This window comes from Oculina patagonica, chromosome 3 (genome assembly GCF_052425735.1).
Source record: "Oculina patagonica isolate OP01 chromosome 3, crgOcupat, whole genome shotgun sequence".
Taxonomy (NCBI): Eukaryota; Metazoa; Cnidaria; class Anthozoa; order Scleractinia; family Oculinidae; genus Oculina; species Oculina patagonica.
Window position 1 is genome coordinate 19,557,632 of NC_135760.1, and position 20,634 is coordinate 19,578,265.

General features: G+C 42.8%; 2 protein-coding genes across 2 annotated transcripts; both read left to right on the plus strand.

Moving 5' to 3' along the window:
- The first annotated feature begins 245 nt into the window (after positions 1–245).
- Positions 246–13,485, plus strand: LOC144647539 (uncharacterized). The gene is made up of 16 exons (XM_078507333.1): positions 246–882; positions 1,375–1,428; positions 2,333–2,899; positions 3,219–3,260; positions 3,605–4,231; positions 4,693–4,719; positions 5,032–5,670; positions 5,763–5,792; positions 5,944–6,510; positions 7,234–7,263; positions 7,501–8,136; positions 9,321–9,371; positions 10,118–10,660; positions 11,254–11,925; positions 12,338–12,382; positions 12,902–13,485. Exons 1-16 carry the CDS (start codon positions 246–248, stop codon positions 13,483–13,485), a joined length of 5,751 nt encoding a protein of 1,916 aa, XP_078363459.1.
- Positions 13,486–13,519: 34 nt separating this feature from the next.
- On the plus strand, positions 13,520–20,324 carry LOC144647540 (collagen alpha-1(XII) chain-like). The gene is made up of 9 exons (XM_078507334.1): positions 13,520–13,574; positions 14,087–14,104; positions 14,507–15,142; positions 15,579–15,635; positions 16,382–16,930; positions 17,451–18,119; positions 18,241–18,270; positions 18,717–18,948; positions 19,958–20,324. The coding sequence occupies exons 1-9, from the start codon at positions 13,520–13,522 to the stop codon at positions 20,322–20,324; spliced, it is 2,613 nt and encodes an 870-aa protein (XP_078363460.1).
- Positions 20,325–20,634: the final 310 nt, after the last annotated feature.

Genomic DNA, 20,634 nt, shown 5'->3' on the forward strand with positions numbered 1-20,634 from the left:
TCTAAGGAGAAACAATGGTAGGAGATTCGCCTCAGTGTCGGTGAAAGTGGTGGATATTAAACAAGCCGCGCACAACCACTATTTACCTTTACTTCGATGAAAAATGGATAAAATTCATATAGTGCAGTGAACACAAAGACAAAGTGGTGTGAACACTGAGAATAAATGCATTATTCGATAACTTGCCACTTGGTTTGCCAGTTTAAGTTGTAGGAGTTTCAAAGTACAAACCTCTGGTTTGTTTTATGTCAGGTCTTCCAGATGCTGTCGCCTTCTATCCTTTGACGGTAAACTATCGTGGCTACGACGTTGGTCCAAAGAGAAACCCCCCGGGAAAACTATACAACGTACGACCAGCGCCGGGCCCCGATGGGAGACGTGGTGGCTCGTACAGTTTCCGTGGATCCCCGGACAGCTTTATCGAGTTCCCTAACACGGGGTCACTTGACGCCAAGAACTCCATAACACTCCTTGCATGGATCAACCCCCAGGGAGGTGCCGGACCTATCTTCAACTACGATCCCAGGGGTTTCGGTGTCCATCTTTGGGTGACACGTGCCGGAAGACTATTCGCGCGTTTCGTTCGACGCACGCGCGCTCTTACACAACCACTGGTCAGTCGAAGACTGAGGCGCAAGTCGTGGAGTTTTGTTGGTGCCACTTACGACCACAGAACAGGAATTGCAACGATGTATGTTAACGACAAAGTAGTTGTTACTAAAGCTATTGGTCGAATACGTTTATCGACAAACTATCCGGTCAGGATGGGAGCAAGGATACGTGATCGTCGATACTTCCGGGGTTGGATCACGTGCATGCAGGTTTATGACGTGGCACTTCCGCTGCGACTTATCAAGATCGCGAAGAAACTTTGTTTCAAAGGTATCTGGTTCTTAACCACATCGTTTTAATCGCATATTACTTATATTTTTACTTCTTATGGCCAAGATTAAAATTTACCATCTTTGTATTTACTGCCATACTTGATGCATTCGACATTTCTTGTCCTAGCAGTGCGCGAATGGTATACAGGAGGTGTGTCACAGATTAGATCTAGTAAATGCCCTAATTCAGCACCAGTCTCCCTGTTGCTCAGTGTTTACAGCGTCCGAACAACGTGCAGAAGGTCCTAGGTTCGACTTCCAGCGGACGACTCAGAATTGTTTTTTTTTTTTCGTCTCACACTCGTGACAAACTAAAAAGAGTTATATATTATTTAATTTCTCTACTTTCGTTTAGTTTTGTTCCTTTAACACAGAGGCCATAGTCAATGCAAGAAAGTATCGTTATTTTAAATTGTAGCAAATGTCATAGTACCGGTACCATTCCTAATTAAATTCCAAATCTAATTTGTTGTGTTTTAATTTTCATCAGCTTTCCCCACTCCTGCACCGCCGACTCCAACTCCATCGCTGGCGCCTGGGAAAAGTAAGCTTAAGTGATGTTTTTTCTCATGTCAACATACATATTCTCCTTACTGGGTTACATCCACTTCTAGTGAAACTATTTGGGGGAATTTGATTAGAGAGAGAGAAATTGCATTTTTTTGGTGATCAGCTGTTTTATTCTCTTGAACACCATGCTTGAATTTTATGTTGATATTTAAGTGTGAGTCAAATGGTTTATCTAAGTTAGGGCTCAACTGAAAGCTTAGCTATCTTTTGATAGAATGGGTATTTTTCCTAACGACCTTTTTCACACTGATTTGGTAAGCGGTACTTTGAAGTTTTAATGTAACTTACACCGCCGTTATGCCGAGAATATAGAAGAGTAAACCCTCTTATTAAGCCTATGCCGAAGAATTTAGTGGAAAGAAGTATTACTTCTCCTTCTGGTTACTACGGGTACCCTCCTCCCTCCCCTCTCGGTATTTGCCGGTTTACCCCCAACAAATTCTCTCTCTTTTTTTTCTCGTTTATACATTAGTTTGGGTGACGCGCTGGCCTAATGGCTAGTGTGCTGGACTCCGGATTGAGCGGTCCGGGTTGGATTCCTGGCTGGGGTCATTGTGTTGTGTTCTTGGGCAAAACACTTAACTCTTTAGTGCCTCTCTTCACCCAGTTGTATAAATGGGTACTGGCAAATTTAATGCTGGGAATAACCCTAGGATGGACTAGCATCCCAACTTGGAGGGACTCCTAAAGGCTTCATGCTATTGAAACCGGGATAAGCTCCGGCCTGATGGGCCACTAAGCTCAAACGGAGACCTTACCTTTAAATGGGGAAAGGCACAGAGAGATTAAAGCGACATGAACACAACTTTTGTTGTCTGGTGCTAATAAAGAGAAATGAGTTAAGATAAGCTTTAATTTCATTTCAATTTGCTCTTTAGTCTGCAGAGCTCGCATCGATCTTGGCCTCCTCATTGACGGTAGTGGCAGTCGATACAGATTTAGCCAAATCCTCAATCTTGTGCGCCACCTCATCAGATATTTCGACATCTCGAAAATCTACACTCGGGTCGGCATCATTACGTATTCAACCAGTCCCATCCCGGTCTCCAACTTCGCCAGCTTCTCGCGGCGATACGACTTGTTACGCGCGGTCGGAAAGATAAGATTTCCTCGAGGACGATCCTACACCGGAAGGGCGCTTCGCTTTGCCAGGAGGTACCTGTATGGTAGACGGCCATCAGCTACGCGCGCCAGAGTTCTTGTTGTCGTCACCGGAAGTCGGTCGTCGGATCGCGTCAGACGACCAGCAGAGATGCTGAAACTAGCTGGGGTTGAGATTTTTGCAGTTGGTATGGGTGGAAGGAGCAGTAAGACTTCGTTGTCTGCCATAGCAAACGACCGCTACCACGTGTTCACGGGTCTAAGATTGGGAGTAAGAAATCTTCTGTCAAAATTGGTGGCGAAGATTTGCGCGGCTACTCCAAGAACAAAACCAACAACGAAGGGTGAGTCAAGCCTTCTTGTTGTTTGTGCCGTTTCTGTTTTCATTTAAACTGTATATTGTTATTAATGACGATGTCTTTCGGTATGTTTTCTTTGATCAGTCGAGGTTTCAGTAACTTAGTTGCAGCAGTATTTCAAACGGCAAATTTGTTTTTTTTTAAAAAAAAAAAAGAAACTAACGCCTTTAATGATTGAATGTATGCAAAAGTTTTTGGCTATAAGATTAGAAAAGTTACTACGCATTTTGCGACGGTTTTTATTATAGCCAAGTTGATGACTATTGTTCTGAGTTTGATATATAACTGTTATTCTGCTTTACAGGACCTACTCCATATGTCACACCAAAACCAACACAAAAGCTAGGTAAGGAATCTTAGTATTTTTTCCAGTGTCATTCCGCTATCCGGGAAACTCTTTTTTTTTGGTCTGTTTTTTTTTTTTTTTGTTTTTTTTTTTTTTTTTTTTTTTTTTTTTTATAATTTTTTTTTTTTTTTTTTTTTTTCTCGCTCCTCGGCCCGTGCTAGGAGAATATCGGCTCTCGTTTTTTTTTCTTTTCTGTACAGACCCTGCTGTGCTCGATCGGTACTGTCAAGACCAAGGGGCAATATTCATCTAGTACGGCCCTCGTGATAAGTTAATAAGTTGATATTTATCCTGGCTATGTTGTGTTCAACTAATCTAACCAAGGGTTTCGTTCTTAACCACAGTTCCACCGCCCGCGATGGCCATCTATCCGCTGACCGGCATCCAACGCGGAAAGGACATTGGACCTTTTAAAAACCCAAGCGCCAAACTTGTCAACGTCGTTTCTAAGAACGGACCAGATGGTCTTCCGGCGGGCTCCTACCAACTCAAAGGGTTTGCTAACAGCTTCATATACTTCCCCAATACCGGGCGCCTGGATACGCAGCAATCGATCACCATCCTGCTGTGGCTGATGCCGGAGAGCGCTGGACCCATCTTCCACTACATGCCGCGGGGCATCGGTGTCAATCTGCGCATGATCAGTCGTAAGGTAATCCGCGCGGAGTTTGTCAGTCGCGATCGCAAGACAACCAAGAGAATCTCAAGAAGGATAAGATCTCGAGTGTGGAACTACATCGCGGCTACTTATGATTACAACACGGGTCTAGCCACGATGTGGCTGGATTCCATCCCCATTACTCAGAGGAATATTGGAAGGATTCGACTGGCAACTAATTACCCGGCCATTTCAGGACGAAGACCCGGCGATCCCCGGCATTTCCGAGGTCGTATATCATGTCTTCATATTTACAACCTCGCGCTGAATTCATATCAGATAAGGAAACTGAAGAGATTCTGTTTCCGTGCAAGTAAGTTGTTATATGTTAACTCTTAATAAGTAATTTTTGTGTTTTAATTTGTGTTTTAATAATGATGGGCAAATATCGTCGATTCTAGTTATTTCTGGTGCTCGTTTAGTGCATGAATTTTGTTCCGATGCCATTTGAGATATTTTGTTAGCCTGCAAAACTAGCGCTAGTTGAAAGGCGCGTACGAGCAAGAGGAGGTGCTTCTTTTGTGCATGCAACGCAGACTAATATATTGTATTGAAGTGGAAATTTTTAAAAGTTCTATGTTAAGCATTCCAAGCATGCCCAACTTCAGTTTTGCGTATTGTGAACGATCGCTTGCAAGGTTAGGTCTTAAAATATTCTAAATATATAAAAGTTATTGGTTTTGAAGGTTATCAAGACAAAAGTGGCTTTAGCTACTATTCTTATTAGCAGGTGTGTTTACATTTAAACAACACTTCCATTTCTTTTGTTTTTAGAGCCTGCGACACCATCGCCAAGGCCAAGTAAGTTATAACTAAACTGATATATAATAAAAACGTCAAAAGATACTACAATGCATTAATCGTGTTGACATATTTAAGAAGGCTGTCATTTTCATTTGCCCATTGCCATTACACTTTATTTTCGTGTTTCTCACAGTTATGCTCGACTGAGATCTTGAATTCAGTTTCGTTTGATGACTAATCACACGATCGCGATGTTTTCCTAAATGTTTTGAAACATTCTATAGCTAGATGCAAAATCACATTTAAAAAAATTGAACCCAACTATTTTTACGACGTTAACTTCTGTCACTCGCTATTTCTTTCGCACAGGGCTACCACGTATTGTTGCTATTTACCCACTCGATGAGCAATACCAAGGCCGTGACGTCAGCAGAAATAAGAACCCAACTGGTAGACTCGTTGGCGTAAGAACAGGCCCAGGCCCCGACGGATGGCCGAACACGGCAACCGAGTTCTTCGGAAACAAAAACAGCTACATCGAGTTCCCGAACACAAACAAGCTCGACACACGTAGTTCCATAACTGTTCTGGCATGGGTCCTGCATTTGGGTCAAGCGGGGCCAATCTTTAACTACAACCGCGGCCCGCGATGGGGCGTCCATCTATGGATGACAAAACCACGCCAGTTCTTTGCACGGTTTGTTAAACGGAATGGTCGTTTCACCACACCGCTTGTTACCCACGGGAACAACGTGCGATACAAAGCGTGGAATTACATTGGCGCAACGTACGACGGTAACACAGGATTGGCGACTCTTTGGGTGAATAACCGACCAGTGGTTCGGTCCAACATCGGGCGAATTCGGCTGGCGACGAACCGTCCCGTACGAATGGGCGCGAAGATTGGTGATCGCCGCTACTTCCGGGGCAGAGTTTCGTGTGTTCAGGTGTACAGTGTGGCACTGAACCGAAAGCAGATCATCGATACTGCAAAGAGATGTTTCAAACGTAAGCAAAACCTGCTTCAGTCTACACTATAAAACTGGCTGTTTTAGTTTTTCATTTTTGTAACTCAGTTTTCTTCTTTTTCATTCTTTTAGGACAACCCCCTCCAACGCCTCCACCTCCAGGTAGGGATCTATTAATCCCTTTTATATTTTTCCAGCGCATTTATTGTTCATCCATTGACATTATCTGACATTTTCCACATTCAATGAATCTAGATACTTTTTGAAATTATATTGAAAACGTTTTCTTTATACTTTTAAATTTCCATTTCAGTCTGCAAAACCGTTGTAGACCTAGGATTCTTGATAGATGGCTCGGGAAGCATCGAATACCATGGTCGCGGTAACTTCAGGTTAATGCTTAACTTCATCAAGTCCATCGTGGTCACGCTACCTGTTTCAAGAACTCAAACACGAGTTGGTGCAGTTCTGTTCTCCACCAATCCCATACCACTGTTTAGGTTTGGACAGCTGAACACTGTCACGCACATACAACAAGCCATCGACAGCATTCGGTACCCACGTGGACGAACCTACATCGGAAAGGCGTTAGCCTTTACCAGGAGATACCTATTCAGAGGACGTAGACGCCGTAATCGCAAGCGTATTTTGATCATGCTGACAGACGGTATATCGCAAGATCGCGTTGCTAGGCAGGCGTCACTGCTGAGAGCGAAAGGCGTCGAGGTTTTCACGGTTGGCATTGGAAGAGCGCTGAAGAGACGTCAGCTGTTGCAGATTGCCACGGATAGGAATCATGTTTCTGTTGTGTCGTTCAGAGGATTGGCTACATTGTCCAAGGCGATTAGGTCAAAGATCTGTCAACTTATCAAACCTACAGGTCGGTGTATGTTATTGTTATTAGTTCGTAGAAAATTATATGAGAAAATTGAAATCAAAACAGAAAAGCAGCGTCAATTCAGTGGTGTGTTTTTGATACACCAGAGTGTCTGGAGGGTGTGGATGACAACTAGCAAAAGGTGGAAAATTAAGTGACAAGTAACAAATTACCAAAGTTGTTACGTGAATAAGCGAGCTCGTCCTCGACCTCAATATTCTTAATGGGTCCTGGAACAAGGGCCAAAATTTTTACTGAAAACTTGCAAATGACCCTCATTTTAATATCAGCTGCGTTTACACTTTCTCGGCTCCATCCAGATCCTTTGTGTAACCTGCGGAAGTAACCTCGTTTTGACCGCCAGCTTCCCGCTGGATTAATGTAAGGCCGTAAATAGCTGAATAGAAATATTATGTAAGCTGGCTAAATTGCGGACTCGTTATAACACTATAATTCAGACGGAGAATCTTTCATAGCGCTTTTCTACAATGACTGTAGAAAACTTAAGCTGTAGTAAATGTAAATCTAAACGGTAAGCACGGCCCGACTTTAATTTTTGCGTGGGTGCGTGCGTTTGGGTTTTCGTCTTCTCATTTGCTCCTTCTTGCACCTTCGTACAGATTTGTTAGAGGGTGTTTTAAGACAATTTAAAGAAAACAGAAATACTAAGGAAAACACTTGTCTAATCGGAGCTAAGTATTTATCTCTCTTTCTTTTCGTTTTCAGTTGGGCCAGTTATACCCACGCCAACTAAAGGTGAGTCTTACGATTTGTTTTCCTTTTCAAACTGTTGCTTGGCAAGCCTAGAGGACCAGCTATATAGAACGTTATACTCTTCAACGTGGACCAGTACTGGACCTCCTCTTGCAATTTGCAGTGTTTTTACTCGACAATAGTGATCGATAGTGATCAAAATAACAAAGTTCTACCCCGATTTGAGTGCAATTTATCGTAAAAAAAACCTCCAACTTATGAGATATATATCTCTTGCAGTTGTTATTCCGCAATCCCTAGTCGTGTACGCGTTAGACGGTCCGAGACGTGGAAGAGATATCAGCAGAACCAAGAACCCCTCAGCCACTCTCATGGGTGTCCGCCCCGCCCCAGGCCCAGATGGCCGTCGGGACGGATCCTTACGATTTTACGGACAACGAAACAGCTATGTGGAAATTCCTAACACGGGCAAGTTGGATACTCGATACTCGATAACCATCCTTATTTGGGTGTTCCACGAAGGCAGATCAGGCCCTATCTTTAACTACAATCCACGAGGCTTCGGTGTGCATTTATGGATGACGGGTCGGCGCCAACTTTTCGCGCGCTTTGTGAGACGGTCGCGGCAGTTCACGAGACCCATTACAAGCGGACGTATGAAATACAAGGCATGGAACTACGTTGGTGCAACGTACGACGGACGAACAGGCATAGCCACTCTGTATATTAACTCGCTACCAGTTGCATCCAAACGAATAGGCCGCATTCAGTTGTCTACTAACTATCCCGTGAGGCTTGGCGCTCGGAAAGGGGACAGGCGTTATTTCCGTGGAAGACTCTTTTGTGCGCAGGTCTACAGCCGTGCGCTTAACAAGAAACAGATTTTCCAGCAGAAGCGGAGGTGCTTTTTACCAGGTTTGTTTTTACCGTTTTCTATTTATAGTTTTGTTTTCTTACTTCTTAGGCTACGTTTACATTGACACGGTTATAAATTGACACGGTTTCATAAGCCTCGAAACCGCATCGAAAACGACACGGCTTCGAAGTGTTATACGGAGCCTTTTTAACGATTTGCAGACTGTTTTCGAATATGATCCTGTATAAGTAAGCGCTGCTCTCTATGCTTGATTTCACCATGCTTACCCTCCACAAGATCAGACAGTTCGTGCCAACATACAAGGCCGTTTTCAAATCGATGCGTTTTTGTGCGTTTTTGACCGTTTACACGACAACGAAAGCGTATCGTTTCGAAAACACTCCACTTTTGAGGCAGCGTTTTCAAAACGATTTTGTTTCCTTCGTGGTTTTGATCGGTGCCGTCTCCCGAAAGGTATAAGCCGCCTCCGCTTATCGATGCGGTCACCAAATGAAACCCTGTCCGAAGTTGTATAAGCAGGGCCTCAAACTCGAATTCTACGATATTTCATCAAGTAAAAACAAAGAAAAACACAACCGTGAAGGAGGTTTGCATACCCGGTCTTCATAAGCATAAATTTTTACGATTTTATTTTCCCCGTTTACTCCGTAGCTTTTTTGTTTCGATTGAGAAGATATCAGTATCGAACACTTGAGACAGTGTTTCATTAGCTATCCAAACGCCTCGTATTTCATCAAAAATACTCCGCTGCGCATCTTATTTTCAACTCTCTTTTCGGTGTTTGGATATCCTGAAACACTGTCTCTCGTGTAACTGATTACGGAAAGAGGGAAGAGAAATATTTGTTTGCTCAGTGCACCTCGTTTGCAGCCAATATTTAATCTTCAAGTAAAGCTCCTCTACACTAACTAACTGAAAAGGAGATGCGTTACATGGAGACCCAAATAACAGAGGTGAAGTTGACTATGTATCTGCCACGAAGTCGCAAAAATTGCAGTTTTTGTATTCTTGTCCCAAAGTTAAAAAAAAAAGAAAAATAACTATCCCCTCGCGGCATAAAAAAAACTACTACATAACGAAGAAAGCTTAGAGACCATGTTTCGATTTTCCATTGTCACCCAAAATCATTTTTTTTGACTTCATGTGAAGTGTTAACCGAAGCGAACTCCTAAAATGGGATAAAGGTTATGACATACCGTTTAAAAGTGATTTTATTTTGCAGTTCCTCCTCCTACCGTTCCTCCCAAGCCTAGCCCGACTCCAGCCCCACGCGGTAAGATTGATTGATGTGTTTATACCAGTTTGGGGGCTAATTTCATATTGACAGATTGAAGTAAATATTAAGTTAAATACCGTCACCCTAACCCTAACCCTCAAGAGTATTAAGCTTTAGCAAGCTAATTGTGGATACCTTGATTATTTACTTATACTGTAGATGTCAATACAAATTCACAATAGTTTACCAGCAATGGTTTAAAAAACGACAAACGCAATCAGCACGACTTAAAGAAGGAAATAAGCATTCCCAGCTGAAGGCAGAACGACATGATTCGCAGACTCTGTTTATCCTTGTAAATCGTATTTTACGGTTAAGGTGCTTCTTTTCCCAACTGCTGCTGTTTACAGGGCCGTAACTAGCAAAAGCGCAAGATGAGGCACTTGCCTCGTCTAGATTTTAACCCAAAACTAAAAACAAAATATGTTAAGTTGGGAAAATAATCCCCAGTTGAACAAGATTAAATTTTTTCAAGAAATGCCTCATGAAAAATGTTCATGAAAGAGTTTCAGAGCTCCTAGGAATCCAAATTTTCTGAAAGGGCATGCCAATAAAACCTCCTAGCAAGATCTTGCCTGGTCTATGCCAAAGGTCTGGTTACGGTCCTCGTTTATTCTCTACACCATCTCATGGACCTTACACGCGTAAAAAAAAACACGGCAAAGGCAGTTTAAGAATTAAAAGGTATATTTATTGCGAGGCCTGGGGCTGATATCTCACTTTCTTTTCCATTCAATGTTTAGTTTGCAGACAGCGAATCGATCTTGGCTTCCTCGTCGACGCGTCCCGCGGCAGATACAGCTCCCGCGGGATCCTGCGATTCATCAAGGAAACGGTCAGGCGTTTTGAAGTCTCCGCCTCAAAAACTAGAATCGGCATCGTGCAGTACACCTCCAGGGTCAGACTTATTTTGGGGTTTGGAAGAGCTTACAATCCTGTTAGAATTAGCAGACTGATAGACCGGATCCGACTGAACGGTCGCGGTGGTAGATATCTAGGAAGAGCCTTAACTTATACAAAGCGGTATCTCTTCAGAAGCAGGCCGCGCTGCGGCCGTAGAAGGGTTCTCATCGTTTTGACAACCGGAGAGTCCCGCGATGCAGTAAAAAGGCCCGCGGGACGCTTGTTTGCGTCTGGCGTTGAAATTTACGCGGTTGGTATCGGTACGGTGAGGAGGCGATCACTGAAGAAGGTTGCTACTGTGTGTAAGCAGGTGTTTAGAGTCCATGTTAGGCAACTTGTGTCACTTAGTAGGATAATCAAGGACAAGATTTGTAGCTCAACAGGTAAGTTAGTTAAAAAACGTAAACGGTTAAAAATAAAGCCTGGGCCAAAAGAAGATAAGAGATGATGAGAGTTTAAACTCTCACTCTTGTTTGGCCTGAAAATCTCATGCACTCTCATCGACTTTGAACGTGCTAAAATTTTCATGAGAGGTGATGACAGTTTTCTCTCGTTTGGCCCGAGTTGATGATAGTCGATGAGAGTTGACGAAAACTTCTCTCATGGAGAGTCAACTCTCGTCAACTCTCAATCTCGCTTGGTCCGGGCTTTACACCAAAATAGTAGCATCACTAAACAAACGTCTCTTCTCCAAAACTTATATTATTATACTTACTTATATTATATTAAATTATACTAAAACTCGATAGGAACAAAAAAAAAATTCTAAGATACCGCTGCGAGGGAATGAAAGGAAAATTTTGTATTCGTTATTTCGCGCCATCATTACGTCAAAAGTACGGATTTTCGTACGTGCTTTCTCACACGTGTTTTTTTTAAAATAAAATATATTATTTTGCTTGAAAAGAACAAAGAAGTAACTTTTTCATCTCAATCCAACTGTCGTACTCACGTGAGACTCTTCCTCGATCTGCAGTAATTGTATCAGGCGGAGCTGTTGCTGTGTACCCATTCACAAGTGCCACAAGCGGACGTGACGTCAGCAGGTACAGGAACCCCACAGCAAAGATTAAGGGGCTGTCATTCATTCAAGGCCCAGACGGCCATCCACAGGGAGCCTACTTTTTCCCAGGGTTGCGAAGGCGCAGGGGGAGAGGAAGCAAAGGAAGTTATGCTTTGATCCCAAACGACGGATGTCTAGACACCCGATACTCTATCACAATAATTGCCTGGATCTACCCGGAGAAGCCTGGACCCATACTACACTACAATCCTAAAGGATGGGGACTCCATTTGTGGCTGACGCACCCGAACGAGCTCTACTTCCGGTTGATGCCGAGGCGAGGCTCACGCCGTAATGTCAAGCCGCTGACAACTCGAGGCGTGAAGCCGTACACTTGGAACTACATCAGTGCTACGTACGACCATCGCACAGGACTTGCAACTCTTTGGATCAATGGGAACCCTGTGTCTCAGAGGAATGTAGGAAGATTTACCTTGGGTCTCGCTACTAACTATCCTGTGGTTGTGGGTCACAGGCCTGGGGATCGCCGCGTGTTTCGTGGGCGTATCGCTTGTTTGCAGGTGTATAACGTGGCTTTGACCAGAGCTCAGATTGTCGCCAGGCAGAGGCAGTGCTTCAGAGCAGGTAAGCAACACAGATTACGTAATATATCAAAGACTCGAGACAGTGTTTCATCACATTTCCAAACACAGAGAAGCGAGTTGAAAATACGACGCGCAGACGAACTTCAATGTGCTTTGTGATATCATTAAACATTGTGTTTGAGTGTTTGATTTACCTTCTCAATCAAAACTTAAATTAAGAAGAAAACGGAGAAATAAAATCGTAAAAAGCTTTGCTTATTCAGAACAGATATTCATACACCAACACGGTTAATACGTTTTTCTTTGTTTAAACTTTATGTGTTATTACGGAGCTTAAGATTGAAGAAGATTTACAATGCTGAGGAACTCATGGTGATGTAACATGTTGGAAAGGTGATCGATTGCTTATCAGGCAGTTTAAACTTGATATTATTTCCTCCGTTTATTTTCAGTTCCCACTCCAAGACCAACACAAAAACCAAGCACTGCAAGACCAGGTTTGTCAAATAGAAGACTCCTTTCAAATTGTTTACCATAATGATCACATTAGCCTCTAACACAAGACGCCATACTGTCTGGTTATCCTATGCACCGTTACTTAACAATGTATCGTAAACTAACGGTTAAAAGCCCCCTCTTGCGATTATAAGCCCCTTGATTATAGGCTCATCTGCCCGCTAACAACAAAAATATTCCGGTTATAGTTCCCCCCCCCCCCCGATATAAGCCCTCCCCTATCCCACCTTTCCATATTAACTTACAAACATTATCACAGAACACTACTTCAAAGAGAAACAGGCAAAGAATAAGTTTACAAGTAGAGTGCGAGTCATTTCTTGTCAGTATATATATTTCCTAATGCATTTTTCATAATGCTTGCAAGGCCCTCCCCTACCCCCTTTTACCCCGATATAAAGCCCACCCAAACTCCTTACGAAGCTGTATAAGCCCAGGACTTAACAACCGGCATGTTAACGTATTTTCTTACTAACTTACATTTCTTTCTTTCTGTTTAGTTTGCGCAATATCCGTGGATCTAGGCTTTTTAATTGACGGTTCGTCCAGTATCGAGCGCTACGGCCGAGGTAACTTCGCTCGCCTGTTAAACTTCGTCAAGTCTCTCGTGAGCTTCTTTCCAATCTCTCGCCGTGAAACCCACGTTGGCGTCATCCTCTACACGCGCCGAGCTATACCCATCTTCAATTTCAACAGATACTACACCAGGGCGTCTATCTTAAAAGCTATTGACAACCTGAGGTATCCCCGTGGGGGAACCTACATCGGCAAGGCACTGTCATTTGCCCGACGGTATCTTTACTCAGGGAGACCCGCATCCGGTAGGAAAAGGGTTCTTGTTGTGCTCACCGACGGCATATCTCAAGACCGTGTAAGAACACCGGCGCGGAGTCTTCGAGCTACAGGCACGGAGATCTTTGTGCTGGGAATTGGACAAGGATACAGGAAATCTCAGCTGAAGCAAATAGCTACTGATAGTAGTCATATATTCACGGTGTCGTTCAGATCCCTTGGAAAAGTTATACAGAATATTAAAACCAAAGCCTGCCAGAAACCATCACCCACACCAAGTAAGAGCATCTAATTTTGCATCCATCATAACTGTAAACGCCTTCATAATGTTGAAAGAGTTCACAGTTATGTTCATTACTTGTTTAGCACTAATGCTTGCGGGTTATATGGTGTGATGTTTCAAAGAAATGTGTTGACTTCTGGTCCTTAAAGCTTATGGTGCCGAGACTTTCTCGCTGCCTGAGGGACATGAATCTTATGGAACTAAGAATGAGGAATCTATATGTTGTAGCTTTAAACTATATCATGCCTTAAAGTTTTAAAAGCCGATTTTCATTTGTAATTTTATTATCATTCTTGAGTATATAACTCGTTACTTACTTTATGATATTATTTTCTAGTACATTGTCGTTACAGTAAAAGCTATAATATCGTTTACCTGCCTTTCTAAAGATTTTGATTAAGCCGTTTTTGTTGCTGTCGTTTTGTGGCTATATTACATCCCCCCCCCCCCGCCCCCCGCCTCCCAGACTAACATGCTCTCGATTGGTTGTGAGGAATGGCAAAACCGTGGAACGTGAAAGTAAAAAATTAATCGAACTGTATCGAGAAAAGTCTATTTCTCTTTTTTTTTTCATTTGGTTTTTAACAAACTTTTTTTCTTTCCTTTTTAGTACCAACAACTCCAAGAGGTAAGTTTATTTTAAGAACTGAAATTCATTACAAGTTCTGGTAGTAAAAGTAAAATTCAAATGTAACAAGTATGTTTGATGTCCTTTTAGCCGTCTCTCGATGTAGTCTGAACCAAAACGGCTTATTTTCCAAGTTTCTTTGTAGAAATGAACGTTGCCTTGACATAGTCAGCTGACGCCGAAAGAAAAAATAAATTGATCTACTTAAGTGCGAAATTCTTAAGTACAATATAATCTCACTTTTTTGTCGACGTTGTCCTCGGCATCGCCGTATTACTTGCTGAACCTCCTTATTATCAAATAATTCAAGAACGTTGTCGGCCTATGTTCTCGTCGTTTTCATGTTTACCAATCGTTTTGCTGTATGAAATGAAGAATTAACGTGTCTTTATGTTAATTCAGTTCGTCTTCCAAGTACGCTTGCTGTCTACCCACTTGATCGCCCAAGACGCGGACGAGACATCAGCCGCAGCAAAAACCCAAGCGCACGAATTGTTGGTGTAAAATACGGACCAGGCCCTGACGGCCGTCCTGACGGCTCCACGGTATTCTACGGAAGACGTACCAGCTACGTAGAAATCCCCAACACTGGAAGACTGGACGCGAGGTACTCCATTACTATCTTGATCTGGATATACCACGAGGGGCGCTTAGGCCCAGTTGTCAATTACAATCCCAATGGATTTGGCGTGCACCTGTGGGTGACAGGCCGACGGCAGTTATTCGTACGATTTATGCACCGTAATGGGCGAAAGACCCGGCCTTTAAGAAGCAACCGGTTCAAGTACCGGGCTTGGAATTACGTCGGTGCTACCTACGATGAGCGAACTGGCATTGCAACGCTGTGGGTAAACTCTCAACCAGTAGTAAGACGTCGAATTGGTAGAGTGCGCCTCTCCACCAATTACCCCATTCGACTTGGTGCCACCAGGAGAAGTCGAAGCTATTTTCGCGGAAAGCTCTTCTGTTTGCAGCTTTATAGCGTTGCCTTGACCAAGAAACAGATCTTTGAAGCCAAGAGAAAGTGTTTCCTGCCAGGTAAGGTTACGAAATGCTGCAGTCAGTGCAATTAACGAAAGTAGTTTGATTTTAGCTGGAAAAAGGCCATAGTTAGAGAACGCCAGTGTTGCCTGCCCATACAACGTTGGTCTTTCGACGTAATTTTTCAATCAGTTGATTACTTCTTAGTACAGTCTTTTTTCTAGTGTGTTTTCTACCTTAGCTTATTATTACTAAGAAACCTACAATATGTAATATTCATATTAAAAGTGTTTCTGCTAAGAACAGTCTCGCATATCGAAAACTTTTTCGAGAAAAACCATCTAACATCTTAACGTGTAAATGTCCTCTTTTACCAAAATCACTATTCGGCAACCATCTCACAATGAATAGTTTATCGGCGAAAATGTACATGATATAAATCATATTGATATGCAATTTTCTAATTCAAAAATTATTTTGCTTTCATTTCAAGTGCCTACGCCAACGAGACCGCCTATCCGCACCATACCAACAACTGCGCCACCAAGAGGTAAATAAACCAGTTGTTGACTCTTTGTTTATGCGAGTCCAATGCAATAATTGTATCACTTATGCGTGTCAAGATGAGTAAGCTAGTTCGAGGTCACTGGCATGTGCACTGTGCACTGTGCAGCTTAAACACAGCCGCCTTTCTATTACACGGACTCCATCGGGACCTTGCCAACATCAACCGTAGATCTGGGAGGTGTCCACTTTAGAGAGAATCAGAGTAACTTGATACCAGCAATTCTGCGATTGTCTATAGTTGTGTTACAAAATTATTAGTTTCAAAAGAAACTATTGTGCTGCGTCGGTAGGCAAGTGACACACTCAGTTGGTTATCTAATCAACGGGAAGATGACACAGGTAAATAAAGCGCCGTAGCAAATTTGGGAAAGCTGACTTGTCGAGCGTTAGGCCTTCGTCGGAACAAAAGTGTGTGACATCTGTCTGTCTGTCTGTCTGTCTGTCTGTCTTGTGTCTGTACGTTTGTCTACTTAATTACTAGCTCACTAACTAACTGTCCGTCTGTCTGGTATCTGTAAGTTTGTCTACTTGCTATCTGTATGTCTGTATAAGTATCTTTCTGTCTGCAGGTGTGCGTGTGTCTGTCTGTCTGTCTGTCTGTCTGTCTGTCTGTTTGTCTGTCTGTCTTTTAGTCTGTCAATATCTTTCAACCATAATTATTAAAGCCATTGACTCGGAATGCGAATTTAATTATATGGCTGATTTCTTTTGTTTTCTTTCAATCATTAGTTTGCGGAGCCCGAATTGACCTTGGCTTCCTTATCGATGGATCCCGTCGAACCGGCAGAGTCACTTTTCAACGTATAATCGAATACGTGAAGGAAACAGTCAGAAGGTTTGACGTCCAGACATCTCAAACAAGAATAGGTCTGACACTTTTCGCTACAAGACAGCGACTGGTTTTCGACTTCCGGCGATCTCATAGTCGAGCGCAGGTTTACCAATATTTAAAGAGATTGCGTCTTCTGCGTGGAGGGGGAAGGAGAACAGCTCAGGCCCTGATGTTTGTCAAGAGGTATCTCTTCCGCGGCAAGCCCACGTGTGGCCGAAGGAGAGTGCTCGTCCTTGTGACTACCGGTGTATCACGTGATAATGTGGTACGTCCAGCGAGGATCTTGCACGCCGCGGGAGTCGAAGTTTATACCGTTGGAGTCGGGCGTGTTAGTGTGAAGTACTTGAGGAAGATTGCTACAGACCGGTTCCACGTGTTTTCTGCTAATGTCCGTAATTTGCTGACTATAGTGAGAACACTCAAGGATAAGATGTGCCATTCTCCGGGTAAGTCACTTACTGATATGTTTAAATTCTCCTTACCTATTCCTGTAATATGTATTATATTCCCTGGGAGAATTTGGCACTCTGTCAGCATGTTTTTCGAAGTGGAACGGGGTTTTTAAAGCAGTATTAGGCTAAACAATCCTGAATTAGTGCCAAATTCGAATTCAGTTTTAAGTTATTAACTATGATCTCTCGGATTTTTGTCCAGTATTCTTTACTTTAGACAGATTCAAATGCGTGCAAATTATAACTTAGATAAGTCTTGAAAACGCCTTTAAACGACAAAATAATGAAACCTTGGTTATTGGGACATTATGACATACTATGCGATATGGTTCGTTGGTGCTTTAAAGAAAATAAAAGAAAATAATGGCACAGGCATTCACTGAATTCGTAAACTCGCAGTAAACCTACTGATATTAACACACTGTTTTGCATAACTGAAACCAAAATCAGTCGTCGGATTGCAGTAAGTGTTTCATGTAAGCTCAAAGTTTTTTTTTTTAACCTCTCCCTCTAGTGATTATATCAAGAGGAGCCGTGGCCACTTATGCCTTCACAAGTGCCGTAAGAGGCGGAGACATCAGTCAGTACAAGAACCCCCCTGCACGACTTGTACGGGTGAGGTACATCCAAGGACCCGACGGACACCCGCAGGGGGCTTACTACTTCCCTGGAAGAACACGAGTAAGGGGAAGGACGAGAGTAAGCTATGCTATTATTCCGAACAACGGCTGCCTTGACACGCGCTACTCGCTGACGATGATATTCTGGGTGTTCCCCGAGTCCCCAGGACCGCTAATCCATTTCAACCCGAAGGGATGGGGAGTCCATTTGTGGATAACTCGTCTGAATCAACTCTATTTCCGTCTGATGCCCAGGAAAAGGACTGGGCGCCGGGTGAAACCGCTGATTGGCCGCGGGCTTAAACCGAGGACTTGGAACTACGTCGCAGCGACTTATAACCACCGAACAGGTTTGGCGACTTTGTGGTGCAATGGCCTTCCGATAGCGCAGCGAAATGTCGGCAAGTTCCCGAGTGGACTGGCCACTAATTACCCCATCATTATTGGTCGGAGGCCGGGTTCTCGTCGCGTGTTTCGCGGACGACTCGCGTGTTTCCAGCTGTTTAACGTGGCGCTCACGCGACCTCAGATTCTTGCCTTACAGAAGAAATGCTTCCGCCCAAGTAAGTACCACTATTTAATGACATACTTCTTTCGCTCTTGCCTTTTTGTCCTTTTTGGCTATTTGCTGTAGTTGTGTTTAATAGTGATATTTCTGAGCACTCGTTTTTGCCTTCATTATAGTTCCAACGCCCGCGCCAACTCCACGGCCAGGTACCTATCCTATGCTATATAATACTGTAACATTTAGTTTTCATTTTTCTTGAGCCACAATAAACTCACAATGGCTAGATAAAGGTTTTGGTTTTAAAGAAAGGATTTACGATTAAGTCCATGGTAATTAAGTTATATCTAGACAGATTATTTGCTGGCCGTATTCATAGAAAGTGATGTTTTCAAGAGAATTGCAGCTGTAATTGAAAAGGTTCACTGACTCAAGTTTATAAAATTGAATTGGCTACCTCCTGATTCACAAACAAGGAGTCATTTTAGTATAATTTTCAAGCCATTAGGTAACGTCATCCAGACCCTTATGAACCGATAATAACAAGACAACTGTAACGTGCGAGGTTATTTTACGTAACCCTTTATCGCAGTCTTGCACCACAGCGTCCGGTATTTACAGCTGGTTACAATAACTCTTATCTTTTCACTCCCAGTTTGCAGATCTCATGTGGATCTTGGTATTCTTATCGATGGTTCCAGAAGTGTCGGACGAAGGAACTTCCGTAAAGTCATTGACTTCCTGAAGTCTTTTGTTAGTTTCTTCCCGCTGTCTGCACGAGAAACACGCGTGGGCGTGACGGTGTTCTCTTCGCGATCTCGAGTCGCATTCGGTTTGAACAGATATGGCTCACGGACGCAAGTCGTGAGAGCCATTAACCGTATAAGGTTTGTATAGTGAAGTAGTTGAATTTTTTTTAAAAGTGCTTAGATTGATTATAAAAAAGCTGTGACATATGAGTGTTTCTTTTCCCTTTCCCCTATGACTGTTCGTTATTTATAGTCTTTTCCCCTTCTAAGACGTTCAAAGTAACCATTAGAGAACCCCTTCCCCTTTCCATACCTATCTCACCCGAGATAAAGCTGTCTCGAAACAGTTTAATCCGGACGATACCAAAAAGGTTTAGCAGTCTTACCTTAATAGAACTGAATGATATGAAAATTATACCAGTAAGGTCTCTTTAGATTGAAGTTTGGTATAATGCATATTTTGCGAGCAATTGATTAACGGGAAACCTCAAAATCAGTAAAACTTAATTTTGAGACACTTAGCTAAAATCATTGACACAGCTCAGTTGACAGTACTGTAGCGAGCATTTTGGCCTTTTCTATTCCGTGTAGTTTGTAGCTATGCCTGTACGAAGGAGAATAATACTAATACAAACAAATGTTGACCTGAATTCGCCGAACCATACCACAGTCAAAACTAACGGTATAAAACAGTTCACACTGGACCAAACTGAAGCGAACTATCCAGTTATCATTTTGTCTATTAAATTGTCGAAAATATCAAAACGCCAAAGAAAATAATGTGGTGAAAGACTGAATGTCACAAGGCCTACTGTAAGTACAGGTTGTATTGTAGTAATATATCTAACTTAAGAGACATTGTTTCACAAGGAACATTTAAAAAGAACAGCTCTGTTCAGATTTTATAATTCTCATGAATAATTATCATGACTTATGGATGGAGGCGGGAGGTGCGGTGGTGTATAAATGGGTACCGGCGAACTAATGCTGGGGGTTAACCCTGCGAGGGACTAGCATCCCATCCGGGAGGGGAGTATAAATACGCTTAGTCGCTTCATGCTGCTGAAACCGGGACAACCTCGGCCTGTATAGGCCACTAGGCTTTACCATGACTTCAGATGTAAACCACGTAATGATATTTTTACAGGTACCGGCCACGAGGACGCGGCACCTATATTGGACGAGCTCTCCGAAACGCCAGAAGGAGACTGTTCCGCCGACGGACCGTACGTGGACGCAAACGCACTCTGCTTATCATAACCGACGGCTCGTCTTCGGACGGTGCTACGAGACCTGCATCACGTCTCAAAAGGGACGGTGTTGAGTTGTTCGCCTTGGGTATTGGTTCTCGGTACAGCAGGAGTCAGCTACGGCGGATCGCTTCAAGCGCTCTTAATGTATTTACTGCTGGTTTTAGTCGCCTTGGTAAAGTTGTTCGGGCTGTTAAAGAGAAAGTTTGCCGACCTGTTGTACCTACACCTACACGTAAGTTTACCCGGGTTTCGTTATATTGAGAGAAACGGAAAAATACTGGCTGTGGTAATATTTTATAATTTGCCACATAAAACCACTGCAAAATATAGAAAAAAAATCTCTGTGTTTTGAGTTAAGCATTAGACAATTTGTGTTACTTACACCAAATGCGTATATGATACTCTCTGAAATTTTCAGAAATGTTTGCAGTCCTATAATTACCGTGTTTAAGGGTTAGTACCCCATTTTTAGAGTTCACGACATGAAAGATGGAACCTTTTCCCCACTTCTCTTATTTTATATATTCATAATGAAGGAAGTGGAAAAATTATTGCTCATTGACATTTCTAA

What these genes read in the sequence shown, in the direction of transcription:
- LOC144647539 (XM_078507333.1), top strand. Translation starts at nt 246, where the DNA reads ATGTCAGGTCTTCCAGATGCTGTCGCCTTCTATCCTTTGACGGTAAAC. An exon ending in TATACCCACGCCAACTAAAG is followed by an intron (nt 7,264 to 7,500) that starts GTGAGTCTTACG and finishes TATCTCTTGCAG; the next exon opens with TTGTTATTCCGCAATCCCTA. An exon ending in CCCGACTCCAGCCCCACGCG is followed by an intron (nt 9,372 to 10,117) that starts GTAAGATTGATT and finishes TTCAATGTTTAG; the next exon opens with TTTGCAGACAGCGAATCGAT.
- LOC144647540 (XM_078507334.1), top strand. Translation starts at nt 13,520, where the DNA reads ATGTTGAAAGAGTTCACAGTTATGTTCATTACTTGTTTAGCACTAATG. An exon ending in CGCGCCAACTCCACGGCCAG is followed by an intron (nt 18,271 to 18,716) that starts GTACCTATCCTA and finishes TTTCACTCCCAG; the next exon opens with TTTGCAGATCTCATGTGGAT. An exon ending in AGAGCCATTAACCGTATAAG is followed by an intron (nt 18,949 to 19,957) that starts GTTTGTATAGTG and finishes ATATTTTTACAG; the next exon opens with GTACCGGCCACGAGGACGCG.